This window comes from Agelaius tricolor, unplaced genomic scaffold, assembly GCF_023055355.1.
Source record: "Agelaius tricolor isolate 1412-34295 unplaced genomic scaffold, bAgeTri1.0.p SCAF_8, whole genome shotgun sequence".
NCBI classification, from domain to species: domain Eukaryota; kingdom Metazoa; phylum Chordata; class Aves; order Passeriformes; family Icteridae; genus Agelaius; species Agelaius tricolor.
In genome coordinates, this window is record NW_027269268.1 from 6,628,627 (window position 1) to 6,648,723 (window position 20,097).

At 39.4% G+C, this 20,097-nt stretch overlaps 1 protein-coding gene across 1 annotated transcript in view; it reads left to right on the plus strand.

The window, feature by feature from the left end:
* The window catches only part of SLC10A7 (solute carrier family 10 member 7), a 139,764-nt gene that overhangs the window by 30,223 nt on the left and 89,444 nt on the right, over positions 1-20,097 (plus strand). The window contains exon 5 of the mRNA XM_071431486.1: positions 16,525-16,563. Coding sequence (XP_071287587.1) covers positions 16,525-16,563 — 39 coding nt within the window. The remainder of the gene's footprint in view (positions 1-16,524; positions 16,564-20,097) is intronic.

Consider the following 20,097-nt stretch of genomic DNA (forward strand, 5'->3'; position numbering starts at 1 on the left):
GGGGAGAACCCTTCTGGATGGATTTGCAACATAGCTGAAATGGAATTCCTTTCACTTCTTTCTCTTTTGTTATCTGCCTAGAGGTCTTGGAAGCCATTCCACTACTGCTGACAAGCAAGGATGTGACACAGTCAGCAAATACTAGATGAGTTTATAGAAGTAGAGGCACAACCATCTTCCTGTGTTTTCAGGCTGGTAAAATTCATATATTTTGATCACTAGTGCCACCTCACCAGTGTAAGTAAAAAGGTGACTTGATCTGAGGTCGTGTGGGAGATTCCAATGCAGTGCAGGAGCAAAGCAAAGCACTGCAGAACTACTTCTCCCTGACATGCTAGCATGTTTTATGTTGAGAGCTGGAGTTAGGAGACACTTGTTGTTATTAAACAAGTACCTGGAGCTTGGCACTGGTGAAATTACTGATATCTTCTGCAAGTAGATTGTCCCCCCACTTTCTTGTGCATGTGGCACATTTCTGTACCATGCAATGTCACAAGGACCTGTAAAGCAGTTCTTTATTTGGATTTACAGAAACCTGGCTTTAGAGCAATGCAGGTCCTTGAGTGGGCTCAGCAACAGATGTAAATACCTTACACAAATGTACTGAACTTGTGTGGCAAAGGCAGGGTGCTACAGGGTGTAGTCTGTGAGAAGCTGCTGGAAGTGTCTCCTACACCTGCTGAAGCCAATGCCAGCTGGCTCCAGGGGGGACCAGCCACTGGCCAAGGCCCAGCAGCAGGTGCTTGCTGGTTGTGCCTTTGGATAACATTGTTATGAAGGGGCAGGAGTTTCTGCACAACTGCAGCCAGAGAAGAGAGGAGTGAGAATATGAGAGGAGCAGCCCTGCAGACAGCCAGGCCAGTGCAGAAGGAGGGGCAGGAGGTGCTCCGGGTGCCAGAGCTGAGGTTCCCCTGCAGCCCCTGGTGCAGCCCATGGTGAGGCAGCTGTGCCCCTGCAGGACCATGGTGGAGCAGAGATCCACCTGCAGCCCATGGAGAAACCCACACTGGAGCAGGTGAGTGCCTGAAGGAAGATGTGACTCTGGGACAAGGCTGCCCTGGAGCAGGCTCCTGGCAGGACTTTGAGATCCATGGAGAGAGGAGCCCATGCTGGAGCAGGTTTGCTGGCAGCACTTGTGACCCTGTGAGGGACCCATCTTGGAGCAGCCTGTTCCTGAAGGACTGCACCCATGGAAAAGGATCCAGGCTGGAGCAGCTTGTGAAGAACTGCAGCCTGTGAGAAGGACTCTCATGTTGGATACTCCATGCCAGAGCAGGGGAGAAGAGTGTGAGGAGGCAGTGTGTGATCAACTGCCTAAAAGCCCTGTTTCTCATCACCCTGCACCTCTGGTGGGGAGGAATTAGAGAATTTGGGAGTCAAGTTAAGCCTGGAAAGAAAGGAGGGGGGTGAGGGGAAGGTGTTTTTAAGATTTGATTTTATTTCTTGTTATCCTGCTCTGGTTTGATAGAGGAAAAAAATTATTTCTTCCCAAAATTAGAGTTGTTTTGCCCATGACAGTAAATGGGTGAGTGATTTCCCTCTGTCCTGGTATCAATCCACCACTGTTGTGTTATATTTTTCTTCTCTGTCCTGCTCAAGAGGAGAGTGATAAAGTGGCTTTGGTAGGACCCTGGCATCCAGCCAAGGTCAACCCACCACAACAAGCTGAATAAATTTGAGTACATTAAGGTGTTACATTGCATATTAATGAATACTGCTTCATTCTGGGTGCTTCTATTGCCAGAGAGTCTATGAATTTGAAATAACTTTTGTGAAGGAAAAAACATAGTGAGTAAAGGCACAGTCCTCTAGAAATGTGTGGGAACAGTGTTCTCTGGTTAGGGATGGCAGGGATGCCCTGCTGGCACAGCTGGGTAGGGATGAAAACAGTTGTGTCACTAATTTGCTCCTCTCTGGTATTTAAGAATAAAGCCTTAGGAACTATGAAAGAGGAAGGGCTCTACAAACAGTCAGCAAGAGTGAGTGTTGTAAAAGAAAAGAAAATTAGGGTTGAATTGAAGGGCAAATTATGCAGAAAATACAACATCTGCATGGACCTACTAGTTTGTTACTTTAAGGGAATATGTAGGTGTTTTGTGGTTGTCAGATGAAATATATTTTGCTCTATACTGCAGTTTTTATATTTAGTGAATTTGGGGCTGTTTGCTGTTTTAAATAGCCCATGACAACCCAAGCTGTATGAGAAACTTAATCCACAGTTTCCCTTTTTACTTACCTGAACCATTATGACCTTGGGGTGTGTAAAATCAAATTAAAAAAATCTCATATTGACATAATTGAAGCAGGGACATGATCTAAAGCTCATGTAATGAGATAAATAGGAAAATCTTTATTTCCATTTACAAGTTTATTTTCAGTCTCATGTTCCATTCACAACAGTGGAATTCATAGGAAAAATGAGGAATGTAACTAACATGGCAACTTTTTAAAAGGTGTCTGCACATGGCAACATGTGAATAATCACAAGCAAAAGCTGCTTGGTGACTTGATTATACTCCAATTCTTGGCAGAGAATTCTTACTGTAGAATATCTGGTTTTCCAGCATGTCAGCAACAACTTGCTGTTACTTTAGTTTGTGGAGCTTTTGATTTCTAAGGTGGGGAAGAAAGGAAATTAATTAGAACAAACTCCAGAAAGCTGTGAGTGTTCTTATGATCTCTTGTAAATAAAAATGTCAGCTCCTTTTCCTGGTTTTTAGATGAGCAAAGCCATCTATGTTTAGAGGTGTGGAAGGAGAAAAGCTTTAGTGAATTTTGCAAGTGCTATTGAGTTTTATGCCAACAATGATGGGAATTGGCTTGTGTGGCAGAAGAGATGATGGAAGGATCAGAAGCTGGTTGACAAAGCCCTTCCTCTCTAAATTACAGATCCTAAAAAAATCTAAATCAAGTCATAGTAATATATGAGCTTGTGGCTGTATAAGAAGTCTCCTGACTCTATGAAGTACTTAGCAAACCCCTGGGTTATCCTGGTGTTTTATTGGTGACCCTGTGACCCAGCATAAATTCATGGCAAAGGGCTGTTTTAACTGCCCCCTTCCCAGCTCAGAGGGGTGTGCTGCTAACAAGTTATGGCTGTGATGGCAGAAAAGAATGGCTGTGTTGGGAAAATTAATTGCTTGTAAGCAAATGTTTTTAAAATGTGACATGGTTTTCATAATGCATACTTTTTGTTAGTGTTATGTATTCGAGGAATGGTAATAGACAGAGCTTGCCTAAGGATTGCTTTCTAAAATATTTAAATTATATAGCTAATGTTGTTTTCCATGGTCTTTCTCTGACATCCACTGTGACATGGATTACTATGCTTAACATTTCTTTGTACTGATAATATAACAACCAAGCATTTAAAATAAAATGCACATTTGCTGCTGAATATTTCCTTCTCTGGGAGGGCTAGATTAATGAAAATTAATGAGGTTAGGGAAATTTTGCTTCACAAGTAATCAAGTAAATTGGGCTCTGCACAGTCTGCAAAATGTTATTTTAACAAGACTGTATTACATTTCTGTTGTGCCTTCCATTGTTAAGGGTAATTAGAGAATATGTATGTTTTAATGAGAATAAAAGTTATATTAGAACCAAAAGCTTTTCTCCTAGTAGTCTCTGAGGTTGTCTTGTATAATATGAGGAAAATACTGGTTTTTACTGGCAAGTGTGTTTATTTTTCTTGTTATTAAGTACTTTGTACAAGCAGCATGTATACTGTAAGTAAAGAGTTTTTACAGAATTACACTGAAATGCACTGCATAATACGTTTATTTAAGGGCTTTTTTAAAGGGCTTGATAGAGGGTATGTGCAAATTAATATTCTGGGTTTAGTTTGCTACCAAAAGCATTTGAAATGTGGGAATATTTTTTAGGTGTTAAGAAATGTTACTTGGGAAGAGTAGTACTATTCTAAGCCTTTAAATGGGACGTTTTCATAGGTCTTGTGTCTGAAATCAGCATTATAGCGATTCTTGGAAATATCTAGTATGTGTGTTTGTACACTGAAATCTTGTTATGGGCTCTGCTCCTTAATCAGTAGCTGTGTCCTGTGGAGTGGCAGGCCTTGTACCAAAGATTGTGAAATTACTGCTGAAAATCCTCCAGCATGCCAAACCCCAGCAAGAACAAGCAAGCCCACCCTAAACTGGTTTCCTTGGGTGGCATGGCACAGAAATAACAAAGGCATGTGTCTTTGGTTTTTCCTGCTCTTTCATTCAGGAAAGAATCCAGAGGATGGGTAGGGCTGAAAGCTGCATCTGGAGAGCAGTACTTTGTATTTGAATTCTTGTTCCAAGGTCTGGATCCTGCTGGCAGCAGCAGTAGGTCCTGTTCCTATGCCTAGAATGTCCAGAAATGAAAAGGCAGGGAGCGAGTTGGCTGGAAATGGCACGGCGAGGTGCATTCGAATGGAGTGCAGCATAAGGATGTGCAGCAGGCACGGTGAGGTGTGGAAATGGCTTTTGTGGGAAGGTAATTGGGATGGGGGCTTGGCAGGAGCTGGATCGGGAGGTGGGGGCGGCTGCCACAGGTTGATGGGCAGGTGATCCGGCAGGCTGGCCGGGCACAGGCGCAGGAGGGCTGCCTAATATGCTGCGTGCCCTAAGGGCCTGGGGAACACAGTTGGATTATTATGTTAATGCCTGAGCCTGCTGCCCTCTTCCTATCCCAGCTGGGCTCCCTGTTGTTAGGAACTGCTTTGCTCTGACAGTGGAGTAATATACTTCATGATTGAAAGGGCAAAGGGGCTGCAAGGAAAGGGAGCAGGCCTGCACAGATATGTAAATGAAGGGGGGAAGCTGTAGGAGGGTTTGCATGTAGGTGTGGGTAGGAAGTTTATTAGGAAATGAGTAATATAAATCTGCTAATTGAATTGTTATTTACAAGTCCCCTTCCCTGATTTGTTTCTTTGTGCATTACCCCCCTAATGCTGATGTACAGTGAATTTGAAGTGCTTACCAAAGCAGGCACTTAGGTTGATTTATTTGAAACTGAGATGCTATAACACACTGGTACCAGTGTACAGTGCTGACAATGGTGTATTTTTCAGGACTTTGATTACTGTTTCATGCTCTGCCACTCTATTGCTACACTACAGCTTATAGTGGTGATATGATTCTTTTATGTATTGTAGATAAGTATATCACTCTGAATTTTGTTGATACTTTGAGAGTAGGATATAGATACAGATTGCAGGAATACATTTGTTATGGTGTTAGAGCAAATTGAGCTTTGATTCAATGAGATGGTGATGATGTTGTGATATTTTTCTGAGATCTTTTCTGCAGTACAATTGACTAAACAGGGACTGGGTTTTAGAATGAATGTATGTGAGAGATGAAAATGTGTTCCACAGACAGATGGGGGGAGGCTTGGTGTTTGTTTGGTTGGGTTTTTTTTTCTTTATGATGATACAGCCTGATGTACTGAGTCTTTCTCTGCCTTTTATCAGGCTTCTATCAGTGGCAAAATGTGATTCAAAATACCAGTCAGGTGGGATTTCTAACATCTTTATTTGTCTGTTTTACATCCCAAAGTGCTGATCACTGACTAGTCAAAGAAATTGGTGTTCTCTAAATTGAACTTTTGAAAGTGAAAGCCATTTTTACAAAATGCAGCTAGTGTGTCAGGTATAAAGTTGTTTGATAGATGAGGTGCTGCTCATGGAGCTGGTACTTGGTGTTTGTCTAAGATGTGATTTTTGATTGCTCCTAGTGTATAAGATGTCTTTTTCTACTCTTCACACATCTGGGTATCCCAGTTCTGCTCCTTTGTGTTTACATGTATTGCTGCTCTGTCTTGCTCTTAAGAAGGTCTTGGCATGGGTACCTCCTGCTGTGCAGCAAAACTGGCAGCTCTCACACTTCTGACCTGGCAGCTGTGAATGTTCTTCTTGCACAGTGCTGTCCACTTATGCACTTGTGCTACTGAAGTACTGTGTGGTGAAAAAGAACTCTGGATCTAGTTTGTTTCTGCAGACTTAGTGCAGATACAGGATGTTCTGTGCATGACTGAGCATTTCTATAGCCCTTGCCTCACTGGGTGCCCATGAACAGCCATGACAGAACAGGTAGTAACATTCTGTGTCCTGCTGCAGCCTTTGTACTGAACACAAAATTATTGATTTCTTTATGGAGGAGTCCTTGGTGTTTTTTGCAGGCAAATCAGTGTTATACCTGTCTTTACAGCTTATGAGTTAAGAAGATAGTTTTCACCACATAATGATGAAAAATAGGAGCATTGATACAAAAGAATTGCGTTCTTGTTGAAGTAGTGTATTTTTCAAAAATTGTATTTTTGTTTTTCTTTCACATTGTATCTGCACACAATTCTTGACTAACATCTTTGGAGATATGGAACTTGAGCTACATACTGTCTTAAATTGGGAATGTATCTGTTCTTTTTTTATTTTTTCCCCTGTTTATGCAATTTAGACTTTGCCAAACTGCCTCCTGATTCTTTCAGGAAGATGTTTGTAAATATTTTGTTCAGGTCAGGTTAACCTTGGTCAGTTTTGCAAACAAATAGTTTTCACGTGGTCCACATTTTTCAGTAGAACTTAGGTGTGCCATGTTTCCATTTCTCATGGTGAACTGATCTCCCTGGCTGTGTCTTCTCAGTGAGAATTTGTTAACAGTGCTGCATTGTGGATCAGCTGGAAAGCTTTGTGTGGCAACAGTCACAGAGGCCATCTTCCACTAGGCATGGGAGAAATTCAGCTGAAAGCAGCAAAATAACAAAATTAAATTATTAAAACAGAAAATATCAAACGTGGGGCCAAAAGTAGTGATTTGAAAGATAGGGTACCTTAGGGTTAAAGCACATGTTTAAATACTGCTGTATGCTTTACCCTGCATGTTCCAGTTTTCAGCCAGCTCTGGATGTCAGTGGAAAATTTGGTGAATGCTGCTGCAAGTGCATGTTCAATGTGAATGGCAAGTTTTTAACTTTTAGCAGTAAAACAAACTCACAGCCATCACAGCTTTTGGTGATCCTCTGCTCTTCACAGAGCATGAGTAGAAATCTGTACGTGAAACCCATAGGTTTTAGAGTTTTCTCTCTGCCTTTTCTTTAGAGAAGCAGTGGTTATATAGTAGTCTATATGACCCATTAGAGAGTCAAGTAAATTACTTTAAGGAAGTAATAAAAATATATTCAATTCAGTTACTAATGAATTGCTATGTATTTTGTTTGTGTTTACATAATAAATGTATACAAATATGAAGAAAAATTTTAAAGAACAGTTTCAGCACCTTTGTAGCTCATGATGTACTCGTGCTGCTTGTCAAGTAGTTGTGAAACCAAGTTCCTGACCTAGACTTGATTGGCATTTGAGTATTAATCCTTGGAAGACAAGCCTCTTCTACCCCCTTTGGATTAGAGGATGTAGCAGTCCACTTGAAAAATGGGGGCAACCATCTGAGTAGAATTTAAAAATGTTTTGGGCATGATTCAGAAGAAGGGAGGTGGTAAATACCAATGCTGTAATTAATTTGCTGTCAGAGAAAAGTAGCTTGGACCTTCAGTTGTTACTGATCCACCACTGAATTCCTTGGGCGTATTTTGGGGATATGTAATATACAAAGATGCACATTTAGGCACTTTGTGACTCTGTGCATGTGTAAGTTGTAGTTATATGAATTGCTCATATGGAGGGTGAAAGTAGCTCAGCAGCATTTCAAAGAATGCAGTTGCATGCATCAAGATTGTTTCTTCTTATCTTTCATGCAGTGGCTGTTATGTTGGTCTCTTGCTTATTGTATGCAACTTTTCCTTCTCTCTCTACCTCTGCCACAATATTGCAGTGTGCAGAATTTTGGCTGGCTCATAAAAAGGGAATTTCCAGTAGCATATAATACTGGCTTATAGTAAAGCCTAACATTTGGGCTAGGTTAAGGAAAAATAAATTGTTCTTCTTTGAAATATGGACATTTGTTGATGAGATGACAAATTCTGACACAAGCTCCAGAGCTCAGGATTCATGGATCTGTGCAGAGGGCCACACTTAATTTATATTTTACAAAGCTGCTGTTTCAGCCAGCCTCCCTATGCTGTGGCCTTCCTTGCACTACTGTTATGTTTCCCATCTCCTGGCATTACACAACTGATAGTGAAGCTGTTGCCAGTGGTGGTACTGACAGGGACTTTCATAACAATGCTATTCTGAGCTGGTTTGGAAGGCATAGCAGTTAAAATGTCTGGTTCTGCTGCTAACTGCCCAGAAAGCAATATGAGTGGGATATTTATAGAAAAATACTGGTGCAGGCACAGCCTTACAGTAAATGCAAAGGGCACCTTTTAAAAAGTGGCCTTGTGCTTTCATTTCACTTCAACGGGGAAGTAATACTCTTTGGAGTTGTGGGATGTATTGTTTAACTAGACCTCTAATCATGTTATGGATGATGTGTCTCCAGGAGAATCAGGGGACAAGACCTTTAAGTGTTTTTATCCCAGCTTAAGATCTCAGAAAATGTAAACTTAAAAAAAGTATGTTCAGGAGGTTGTTATTGCTCTGTATCCTTTTGAGGATACCTTCCACAATCTTTTCTGTTTTGTTTTTTTTTTTTTTTTGAGAGAAAGTCTCTTACAGTTATGAAGTGTTTGACCATAAGAGAGGAACAAGTTGGCAGTGCTTGTTTACCACTGTTCAGCTGAGCCTCCTTTATTAAATCATTGTTCAGCAATCTGTTTGTCTGGTGTGAGACCCAGTGTTTTCACTGCTAAGGTGATAAACCTGGAGTCCCTCAGAAATGCATGATATGCATAAGGCTTGTGGGTAATTTTGATACCAGTGCCAGTGAATGGTTAAATTCTTTTTGCCCTCTAACCATGTTTCACAGGCCAGATGTATGGCAGCTAAGGCTTATACTTCTCAATATGTGAGTACAAGAGAGAAGTTACCTTGTTTTTCCTTTAGAAAATGATGGAAATGGGCTTTCCATTTGGGGAAAAATACATGCAGAAAGTTTGGCTAGATGTCTTTCCAGGAGCTCAGAGCTTTCTGGTGTGTCAGAGCCACATGAAGTTTGTGCAGGATTAAGTCAGATGCTGGAGCATGGTGTTTATGCACGTGTGTATTTGGTGTGAGAAAGCCTGTGCTGTAACCAGCCTGTCAGCTTTAAATCACTGCTTGTGCCAATGTTTACACTGGCACTGGGCAGTCATCTCAATGTTTGCATTTGCAATTTTTAAGTAGAAGGGGGAAAAAGCGAAACTGCCTCTGTTTATTCATGTTGGTATTCAAAAGTCCACTGTAGGTGCTCAGTTCACTGAGCCCTGTTGGGGTGTGTGATGTAGGAGCCAACAGTGGAAGGCACAACTGTGTCCTATGAGAGTGATTTTGTGTTTTGAGCTGCAGCTGACAGGAGGATGGGAAAATTAAATTAGATCTTCAGGGTACTGCTGGGCTTGGGGGTATGACTGTCACCCAAGATGAGGTGAGAGTATTGGTGGCTGTCTCTACTCACAGCCCTTCTCATTGTAGAAAGGAGGAGGATCACAGTTGCTAGAAACACTCCCTTAACCTTGGCAAATGAAGGAATAGACAAGGCTTTGTGTGTTGCCTATGTTTGTGTTTCTGAATATGGCCTAGATGGCTTTTTTTCCCTGCTTTTCTTGTGAACATCACACAAGTTTTGTTTATCACACAAGTTTTGTTTGCCACACAGCCACAAGATCATCTGGTGTGCGTAAATCTTTGCCATTTAGGATAAAGCAAAGGAATTATGAACAAAGTGACAGCATCATACAGCTGATGGCATGGGCTAGTCAGGCACTGTGCATTGTTCATGAAGCCTCTCATCTCTTCTGTACCTGAGGAGACCAGATCTTGGTTCTTTCAATGTGAAAATGGACATTCCTGCTCCTGACAGAGGTTCTTTCCTCCTGGCTTCATTCATGTGATCTTTCTGATGACAAAAGCCTTCCTTTTCATTGAGCTCAGTTATACAAGTAATCTCAAGTAAAATGAGATACAGTAGTGTTGCTCTCCAACCTTTGCTAAACATGGATTTCCTGCTACTCATCTACATATTAGAATTGGTGGAAATATGCTGTGACACATAAATGTTCCTGAGACCTGAATGATTAATATTTGCCATTTGAATTGTTAGCAAATGCTTACATTCTGGTTTTACTCTCTAAAAAAAACTAACAACACCCCACTTTAATGCATATACTCTCCTTGTTTTTAGTCTTTCTTCACCTCCTCCTGCCTCTGAGTGAGAAATACCATGCTGGCACTCCAGAACTCCCTTGGATCATCCCAGTTGCTGTCAGTAGAGACAAGTTAGCATTTCTAACAAAAATAAAGCAAGCAGGATAGTTTTCTTTATCTGCCTCACCAATGCTAAAATTATTGGTGAAACAGAGGAATCCTTCAATGGAAAGAACCACATAACTAAATAAGTGTGTCCAAGAAGCTTTCCTTTCACCAGATGTTTTAGTATTTGTAAATATTATTAACCAAAAGGTGGTGATGGATATGAGGAACTACAAAAATTGGGGAAGGGAATGAAAGACTGATTTTCAACAGAATCAACTTTACTGGTAAGGGGCAGTAACTCTGCCAGCAGAGGCCCAGCTTGTTTCTGTGTTCTGCTTGTGGCAGAATGCTGCCTGAAGCAGCACCAACTTCTGCTCAAGTGATGGCAACCTCTGGCAGCCTGGAACAGAGGGCTCAGCCCTGCTGAAATGCAAACAAACAACAGATTACTTATTCTGTTTTCATTTTCTGGTGCCTTTTCAGTGTCATTTCCATAGGACTGATGGTTCTTGAACATGGTTGAAATAAAGCAATGTTTTCATGTTGTCAGCACAGCTCTAGGGGTGGGCTGGGGATTAGGTGATATCTTTGCTATTTTTTCTCAGTCAGCAAATTGTGTTGGACCACAGGGGGCATGGCAGTGGATAAATACATAATCCCCTCCATACTTTGGGGTTTTTTGGTTGGTATACTGGAGGCTTCTTGGTTGGCAAGTGTAGTTTTTGTGTGTGTGTATTTGTGATTCTCTGGATTTTTTGATACATTTTTTTAAAATAAGAGCATAAGGTTGTGCACATTTCTACTCTATTAAAATAATTAGAATTATTTGGTATTTTTATAAGCTACTTTTTGAACATCAACACACTTTTTTGGAAAGATTTATTTGGATTCAAAATTTAGTCAGTATCAAAGTTTTGTGGGGTTTTGTTTTGTGAGGGGTTTGTGTTTTTCATATTTTGTGTGTTTTTTGTTTTGTTGTAAACATAGTACAACTGTTGTGGTGGCCTATCACATGTACAGCACATGGGCTGGAGTCATGTCTAAGGTGTATTCTTCAGCTTCTGAGAATTCAGTATGGAGTGTACATAGATCAGAGTCAAATCCAGACCTTATTTGTTTCCCAGAGATGATGTTGGAGTGTTAAAAAGGCATGTGCTTTGCCTTGGAGGGGGCAACTGGGCTTCTGGAGATTTGCTTGAGCAGTTAACACTGCCTCTTTCATTTTTGCCATGCTGGAGCAGGATTTTTATATGCATTTTAACAGTTATTTAAGAGTCCCCATATGCTTAGAAAGGAATCTGAATATATGTGCCTTTTTTAAAGCTGCATCATAACTAGGTTATTCCATCAATACAGTAGAACGACTGGGAGCTGCAGTTGGAACAATATGTAAAAATACAGCTTGTAAAAGATTTCCTTTATTAACTGTCATCATCCACAGAATATATGTTCAAATAAACGTTGTGTAATAACTAAATTTGAGATTAATAGGCCCCTTAAGAAACAGAGAAGTCATTCAGGATAGTCAGTGAAAAATAGCCTGTAAGACTGTAACATGCACATATTGTCCTGCTTACATGCTCTCTCTGGTGTCATTGCCATTTATCAATGTCGGCAGGCTCTGTTCTCATTAAAACACTCTTGCACAAAAGCAACTTAATTTTCTTAAGAGAAGAGGACACCTGATTCAATTTAGTGCTCAAAACCAGGAACTTGAATATATTTTTTTTTCCTGTCTGAACTCAGATGAATAGTTATGAACAGCAACACAGATTAAACCTTATTAGGTATATTTATATTCTGTTTGCAGTAACAGTGCTGTGGCAAATAGCTTTCTACAGAGATGTAACATCTTGTTATTGGAAACAGCAGTTAAGACATGAGCTGTGGTGGCACAGGAGATTTTATTTTTAAATAGGAGATTGAAGGAGTTGTTTGAAGGGACTCTGCCAACTCATTCAAGTTACTTCTAATGTCCTGCCTTCTTCCACCTTTTCAAACTACACTGATCTTTTTGGGTAGATAAAATTTTCTGTCCTGTTTGGTCGAATCATTTCCATCACTTTATTTAGTCTTTCTCCTTTTTTTTTTTCCCCTTTCTTCTTCTGTCAAATGATTGTATTAAATTTTGCAGTAATAGTATGGATGCTGTAAAATCTTACACTACCACATTGTGTTCTCTGTCCTCTACTGCATAATCCTGCACTAGAACTGCAAGAGTCCTTGTCTCTTCCCAATTCTTTTCTGCTCTTCTGTTTTTCTTTCTCCTTCCCTGTACCTTGTGTGTTAAATAGGATAATTAGTCTTATTGCTGCTGCTTGAGCTGCATATCCCACTAGTGTGCAGTACATCCCCCTAGTGCTCAGGTTTTAACTGCAGAGAATGGCAGACAGACACACAACAGCTCTGAATGATGCCCAGGCTGCCTCCTTCCAGGATGTTCTGGGGCTCTTTGCTTTCATTACTCTGCATCTGTGGCCTTGACCCTGGAGTGTCCTTTCCTCAGAGCAGGGATGGCTTGGGGCCAGCCAGGCCCTGGTGTCTGTGGGGTGTGCTGTCCCAGCTGTGGGGTGCCTGGGGGTAAGCACAGGTTTAAATACATCTAGGAAGGTTGTCTCCCTGAGGGCTGCCAAATGACACTGGAGAATCAAATGTTTTGGTATTGAAGCACTATACACTTATTGGTGAGAAAATCTCTTTTTTCTCTGAAGTCCACATATAAAGCTGTGAGGCACTGCTCTTTCCCTGTGCTCTGCAGTGAAGTTCCAGTCCATAACAATTTCTTTGGAATCCTGCTGATCATGATAAAATGTTGCTGTTTGACCCAGGTGTTCCAAATGTGGCCAGGCTGTGTTTTCCTGTTGTTTAATGTAGTCTGGCTATGTTATTATCAAAACAATATCTAGCCTAATAAATTCCAAGACAGTTTAGATGGGTACCAAAACCAAGACAATGGAACAAAATTCAGACTGTGTTCTGTATTTAATTCTTGAATTCTAAGCACACTTGTTTGATTTGCTGCCCAGTCACACGTACTTGACTGCTGCATGTACTTGATGCTGCATCTGAATACACACCTGGAGGGACAGCTCAGCCCCTTGGTAGTGGCTTTGCCCTTTTCTTCCATCTTTTACCAGCCTTTGTTACCAGGAGGACTGTCTTAGATCTTGTTGCTACCACTGTAGAAATCAAAGCAGTGTTTTCCATACATATGTTCCAGGAAAAGGGGAGAGATGAAGGGCTGAAGCTTTGTGCTAGACTCTGGTATGAGAAAGGTTTCTGCCAAGTACTGCCAGATAGGTGTCCTTCCCAGGTGCCCTGGTCATTTCTCATTTGAAATTCTCCTCAGCATTCCCTCAAGCCCAATGCCATGCAGAGCTGTCTGAAATTGTACCTGCCCAACAATAAGTGAATTTGTTGTTTAATGGAGCTAAAATGTACAATTGTTAACTCAAGTGATGCTGCCCATGCTCTTGTACTTGCCTGTTGAGAGTCCTGACAGTGACTTTCAGTCATGTCTCTTGAGTTGCTGCAAACCTGGAAAATTTGTCTTGTTGATTCTGCTGCTTTTGAACATGATCTGACCTTATATTTCAATACATGGCTATGCACTAAGTCCTTTTGAAAGGACTTCACTGTGGATTTTATAGGGAGCTCTCCCCTCACACTAATGGTAAGTGCAATGAATGGTTTGCAAACACATGCAAATCTGAACTTGGAGTATTATAAAGACATCCAAATGTTTTCATGTTTTATTGTTTCATTTAAGCTGGCTGCAGACAATCTGTCGAAGCACAAAAAGAGCAAACACTAAAAAAAGTGGTGCAATAATAGTGACTAATAAATGTTTCAAGTAGAAAATGAAGAGCCTGGCTGTATCATGTGTCAGCACTAATGTTTATTTGTATTATCCCTCTAAGGATTTCAGAGTGCTTTTTAAGGAATGAATTAATTTTGACAATGCCCTGTGAGGTATGTATCCCTTTGATAGAAGGGAGTTGGAAGCACAAAAGTGTTTAAATTCTACAGGGTTATGCTACTAGGTATGTTTAATTACAAATTGGAGCACTTGATTCAGTTTACAACCAGTTTGTTTAAACTGAACCAGAATCACATATATAAGCCCCAGGTTTTTGACTATGAGAAGAAATTACTTTTAAGTTTGTTTTGCAGGGAAAATGTTTACAAAGAATACTGCAGATAGAGTAATTGACATATGTAAATCCTCCCTGCTGAGGCAAACATTCTGGATGATTGTATCTTAATATGCAGTCTTCCTGTGGCTTTTTTTTTTCCCCCTCCTCTTTTGTCTGTAATGAGTGTTTAATCATCTGCTCTGGATAATTTCTGACACTTAAGAAAAAGGGAGTTAAAAATTGTAAACTAGTGTACTCCAGAACTGGTTGTGGATTATGACTTTTGCACATGACTGGCTAAATGACTGAAGTATAAAATTTGCCCAAGATTGTTGTCTTAGTCTCTGTTACCTGCTTGAGATTATTTTAAAAATCCAGATATCTACCAGATGGATCAGGAAGGAATAAAAGAAGTTTGATAATGGGCAAAATACCACCACCTAGTATCTCTCCTTTACACCTTTCCAGACACAGAATTTCTCCTGGAAGAGGAATTGCAGCCTGTTTTAAGTAAAATAATGTGATATCTCTAAATGACCCCCAAATCAGGATTGGTAGCCATGTTCTAGGTTTGTTTGGATGAGTATAGTGTGTCTGTGCCTTGCTACATGAAAGTGTCAGTTGCACAGCTTCAAATACAAGTAGAAAATCCTGATTTAATTCACACTTGTTGAAGAATTGTTTATACTACTCACGCTTCCTTTCAGCTATGATCTCTGGCAAGAGAAGCTGCTTGGACTTGTGCCTCCTTTTTTTTTTATGTTCAAAAAAGAAATGCTGATGAGAGAGAGGTGTTAAAATATGTTACTGTAGTTTACAACTGTCAACTATAATGTTTTATTTAGCTGTATCTATTCAGATGCTCCCTCCACAACATGGAGTGCCATATGCCATTGTCCCTGTTAGTGAGCAAGTCAGCAAGGGTTTCCCAGTCTGCATTTGTTTTTGTATTTGGGCCACTGAGGAGCTGTGGTCCAGTGCCATCTTTTATTGATAGGGCCAGCAGAGGAGGAATCTAATGAAATTATCAAAGCTTTGAATTAATTATGAACTTGAATAAGAAAGCTAAGCTCTCTAGAGCCAAGGATCTCATTACCCATTCATTTTCATTGCATCCTCTTATGGAGCAGAAGGCAGGTTCAGCTACTGCTCCTACCCTGATTTTGGACTTTATTCAAACTTGCTCAACTCACTAACGGCCTCTTGTTATTAATCTGTGGCTGGAAGTGTCCAGGGCGATTAATTTGACTATAAACCGGCACGTAGATGTAGATTTCCCTCCTCCCTTTCCTCTTACCTTTGCTGTGTGGCTTTTCATCATCAGACTGGCTGCCATACAAGAGTTTCTGTTCTTTCTTGGTAATTGGGGAAAGCTATGCAAGACTCAAGTTTTAACTTCCTGGAATTTAATGAGTTCATAATAAGACATAATACTGCTATCTTATATTTCCTGGATATTTAGGTAAGCACAAACACTTTTTAAGTCATTATCAAAATTGTTTATTTTCTTATTTTAAAAGACTTTGGAGTGAAAAGTAATGACATTTTGGCCTCAGAAGTATGGGAGATTGTGGGATTTCTTTTGTTGGGTTTTTTGTTATTCCTATTTTATATTTGTTTGTCAAGCTACAGGAAATTCTCTCTGTCAATATTATGATGAACTATTAAAGTAGTTTATTTACCAGATTAATATTTCATTAATATTTTTAAGTGTATAAAAATGCAGTATTTTAGTTAAATCAGGTAATGTTTATTTTAATTAATAGTTCAGTATATGAAAATGTTCCTGGCAAAGTAGTGAGACCAAGCTTGTGTGTAATATTCTTAATTCTTGTGGATATTCCTTTTCAGTCGATCGGCAAGGATTTTCATCTCCTCCTGCTTTTGTCCCTTTCAGCACATTATTTATGAATGCATAAACCAGAATCCATCAGTCTTCATAAGTTACAGGCGACTGGCAATTTTTTAAGCAGTGGCTAACTGCCTAATGGTCTCTGTGTATGTGTGTATTTGGAGACTCTAATAGCTTGGTGGGTGGGGGAAGGACATTTTGTTCCTGCACTGTAGCTATTGCACCATTGGTGATATTTATCCTTTTTTTTTTTCTCTCTCTAGGCAGCTGCAATATTTAATTCCGCTTTTGGAAGTTTTTTGGTAAGTAACACAGTATTTATAGCAAGTGCTTTAATAGTCTCATTTTTAACAGTATCATTGGTGTGTTTGTATTTTTTCACATAAGCGTTGGTGGATTCAGATGGCAAAAATTTGAATCATTGTCCAGTTTATGTCACCATGCCCTTAAATACAGATATTGCAATTTCTTTTCTTTTTGTTAAACTCTTGAGAAAGGTAGTGAATAAATTGTCTCTGCTCATGGTAAATTAATAATGTGTAAACACATCTTCATTTTCTCCTTAATGGGTTAACAGAATCTATTATTATGCAGATGTTTCAGACATGGGCATCAATATATTGATTTTTCTAATAAGGCCCATCAAATACTCATTATTTTCTATCAAGAGGCCATGGATTTTGAAAAGAAAACATGACCCAGCTGATCAGAGAGTAGATGCTAATTTACTCAGTGACTTGTCATTTGTTTAGCATATTTTACTGTCAGTGAAGCCACTCAATGTCTCTGAGGAACACACTAAAATAGCTGGATATGGGAAAGCAATCAATCCAGCTGGAAATATAACTGTTTCTTTAAAAAGCAAAAGCAGTATTTGTGGTCCTGATGGTCTACAAACATTTGAAAAGGACACAGTAAAGAACACGAAATATCTATTCTTCCTTTCTTCATAAATATTTCTTTTACTGATGTGTTGCTTAGAGAGATACTAATTGAATGTTAAGTAAGAAATTATTTTATGTGTTGACTGATTGTTTGTTTAGGCAGCTAATAATTGAATTTGCTCTTACTAAAATTTATGCATGTTTAGAAGTAAGTGTTTATGATGCCAGTCTTGTGTGTCCCAGTTTTATACTGTGATGTATAAAATGAATGAATGATAAAAGAATCCAAATTACAAAATTGAAATAAAAGCTGTGAGTGCAGAACAACTCACTTTTTATTCATGGCTTTTTTTAAAATATTTTTTGAAAAGCTGACTTTTAGAACCGTAGGTATATGGAACTGTACTAGCAAGAGACCAAGTCACATGGCATTTTGCAGTTGTGTGCTGCTGCATTTTTGAAGGACTAGGCTGAAATTAAGAAGGTGGATATATGTTTTTTGAGTATGGGTGACCTCTCACAATTTAAAATATCAATTCCCAACTACTTGTCTTTTGTGTTACCTGTAATATTTTCCTTCTGTGGGGCTGCCTCAAACTGTGCAAGTGTTGGAAAAACTCTGAAGTCTGTGTGTGTATGTGAGTGATATTTTCTCTTGTTGCTTGGCACAAGCTCCTGGTTTCCCTGCTGTCTCCATCTTTCAGTTCAAGAGGTTTCTGTGAATACCCAAAGGCTCAGTTCAGCTGCCACTTGGAGATACTTTTTGGCTTCAAGTATGAATTTAGGCTCCACTGCATCTGACTAAAATGCTGGCTCCTAGTAAATCAACAGAGACATATTTTCAATTTCTAGTAGCTGTTTGCAGCTCTTTGAAGAAATCTGAGCTCGAGAAGCTGAGTTAGTTTTGTTTCATGTAATACTCCTAATTTTGGTTTTGGTCTTAGTTCATGATCCTTGGAAAGTTCTGCTTACATGTAATTACCTCATTTCACTTTTTGTTCCCTTCGGGTCTTTTTGCAAATGTTGGAGCAGCATTGCAGTAAACATTATTCTTACAAAGTTCCCAGAAAAGACTTTTCAAAAATATTAAAGATCAGCTAGAATGGAACCACAGTACTAACTGATTTTTTCTAATTACGTTTTTTTTTTTTAGAATAACATAGTAAAGACACTGATTGCTATTAAATTACAAATATATCCACACATGTAAACATTTGTTATGGTAATTCTACTTTGAAATCATGGTTATGTAGGGAATACATGTGCATGACACAAAGCAAATCAGAAATATGTTTACTGAGTGCTTTGTTATTACAAACTTTTCCAGTTATGAAGTTGATAGGAAAGACCTTGTGGTTTTGGATAGTAGGCCAGGGTCACTGGTAAGTAGACAGAGTTGTTTACCAGTATTTTCACAGTGGTGTGGGTCTACATGACCTTGAACTGAGCTGCTCCAGATATGGAGCACTGGCAAGCATGTGGTCACTTACAAAGAAAGCTTGCTGTTGAAAAACTGGCAAAGCATTAAGTACATATGTGTTTGTATGTGTGTATATATATAGTTGTTTCTTTGAAGTCAAAACCATAAACCATTCTATAAAATGTAAAAACAATTTACTTGTTTCTGAGAACATAATGGAAATGGTTTTGGGAAACCATCAGTTTGTATTGGTGCCTAACTTATGGATTTGGCTATGGGTGGAGAGCCTATGTCCTTCCTGTATCTTCAGGATGAATCTAAATCACATCTGCATTTTTTTAAGAGTGTCTAATGATAAGCTGTATGTGGACAGGCTTAGATGGAGTTATAGACCTTTGTGACCAAAACTTTATGGAGATTATTTGGAAGGCTCTGACCTCAGCAAGGCTGAAGTTTTTCTTGTGTTCCTTGTCTCACCAGGTGTAGCACGTGGATAGGTTTTGATGCTAGTGACCAAGCCAGGACAGTGTTTTCTCTTTTCAGACTATGCCCTGTGGGCAGTGCCTGTGTGTGATAGTGTCAAACAGGCTGATTTAAAAGGGCTGAAAGATGTGCTGTGCTGATTACTCTCCTGCCCCCACCACTTTTGTTTTTTCCCTTAAGACTCAGGAATAGTGTTGAGAAGTTAAATTAAAGTAAGTTGTGGAACAAAATGTTTGCAGGAAAATACTGGGTATAATTTTAGAATGATACTGAGATCAGCTTATTCAGGTGAAATGGAACATCTTGTGATATACAAGGTGAAGAAATGCCAAATATGTCTTGATGAGCAGGAATGCACTTAGATTAAGGACCTGGGGGTGTTTCCACTGGTAAAGAGATTTACAAAAACTGCCAGCCAACCACAAAGTAATTCCTTTTTAACTCCACCAAAGTCCATATTCCTATAAATATACAGACAAAACAGTATATGGAATGATATGCTATATATTTACATTATTTTATTGACTTAGTTTAATAATGTCTCAGGTCTAATTAAAATCCAGTTTTTGAAAAAACTAATTTTTACAGAAAAGTGTTTTTATAGAGCTGGATTAGTAATAACTAACGATAGATGAATTCAATTTACATAAATTTCAGCCAAGAGAATATTTAGGCTCATACCACAGAGGATTGCTCTGAGCTGGGTAGTTAATATCATTATCTCCTCCCCTCGTTTAAGCAGTTTGGTTTACAATAATTGTGGAACATAGGAAGTGATTTCAGATTTTCCCCTTAATGGGGTTTTAATATAATCTGGTAGTGTTTTACTCATACCAAGCAGTTGGTTATCCCAAGGTTGCATGCACATGCTAAGATAGAAAGCACTGTGTTAGCTGCTCCCACTTGGAGGAGAGGATACTTTTGCACCTAAAGGCTGAAGAGATTGCCTGGAATGTGAAGTGTAGGTCTACTGGAATTGTTAATGTTGTATGCATTGCCATGCTTCCTAAGCATTTCTATTCTGCTTCTAAGAGAAGAAGACAAATACT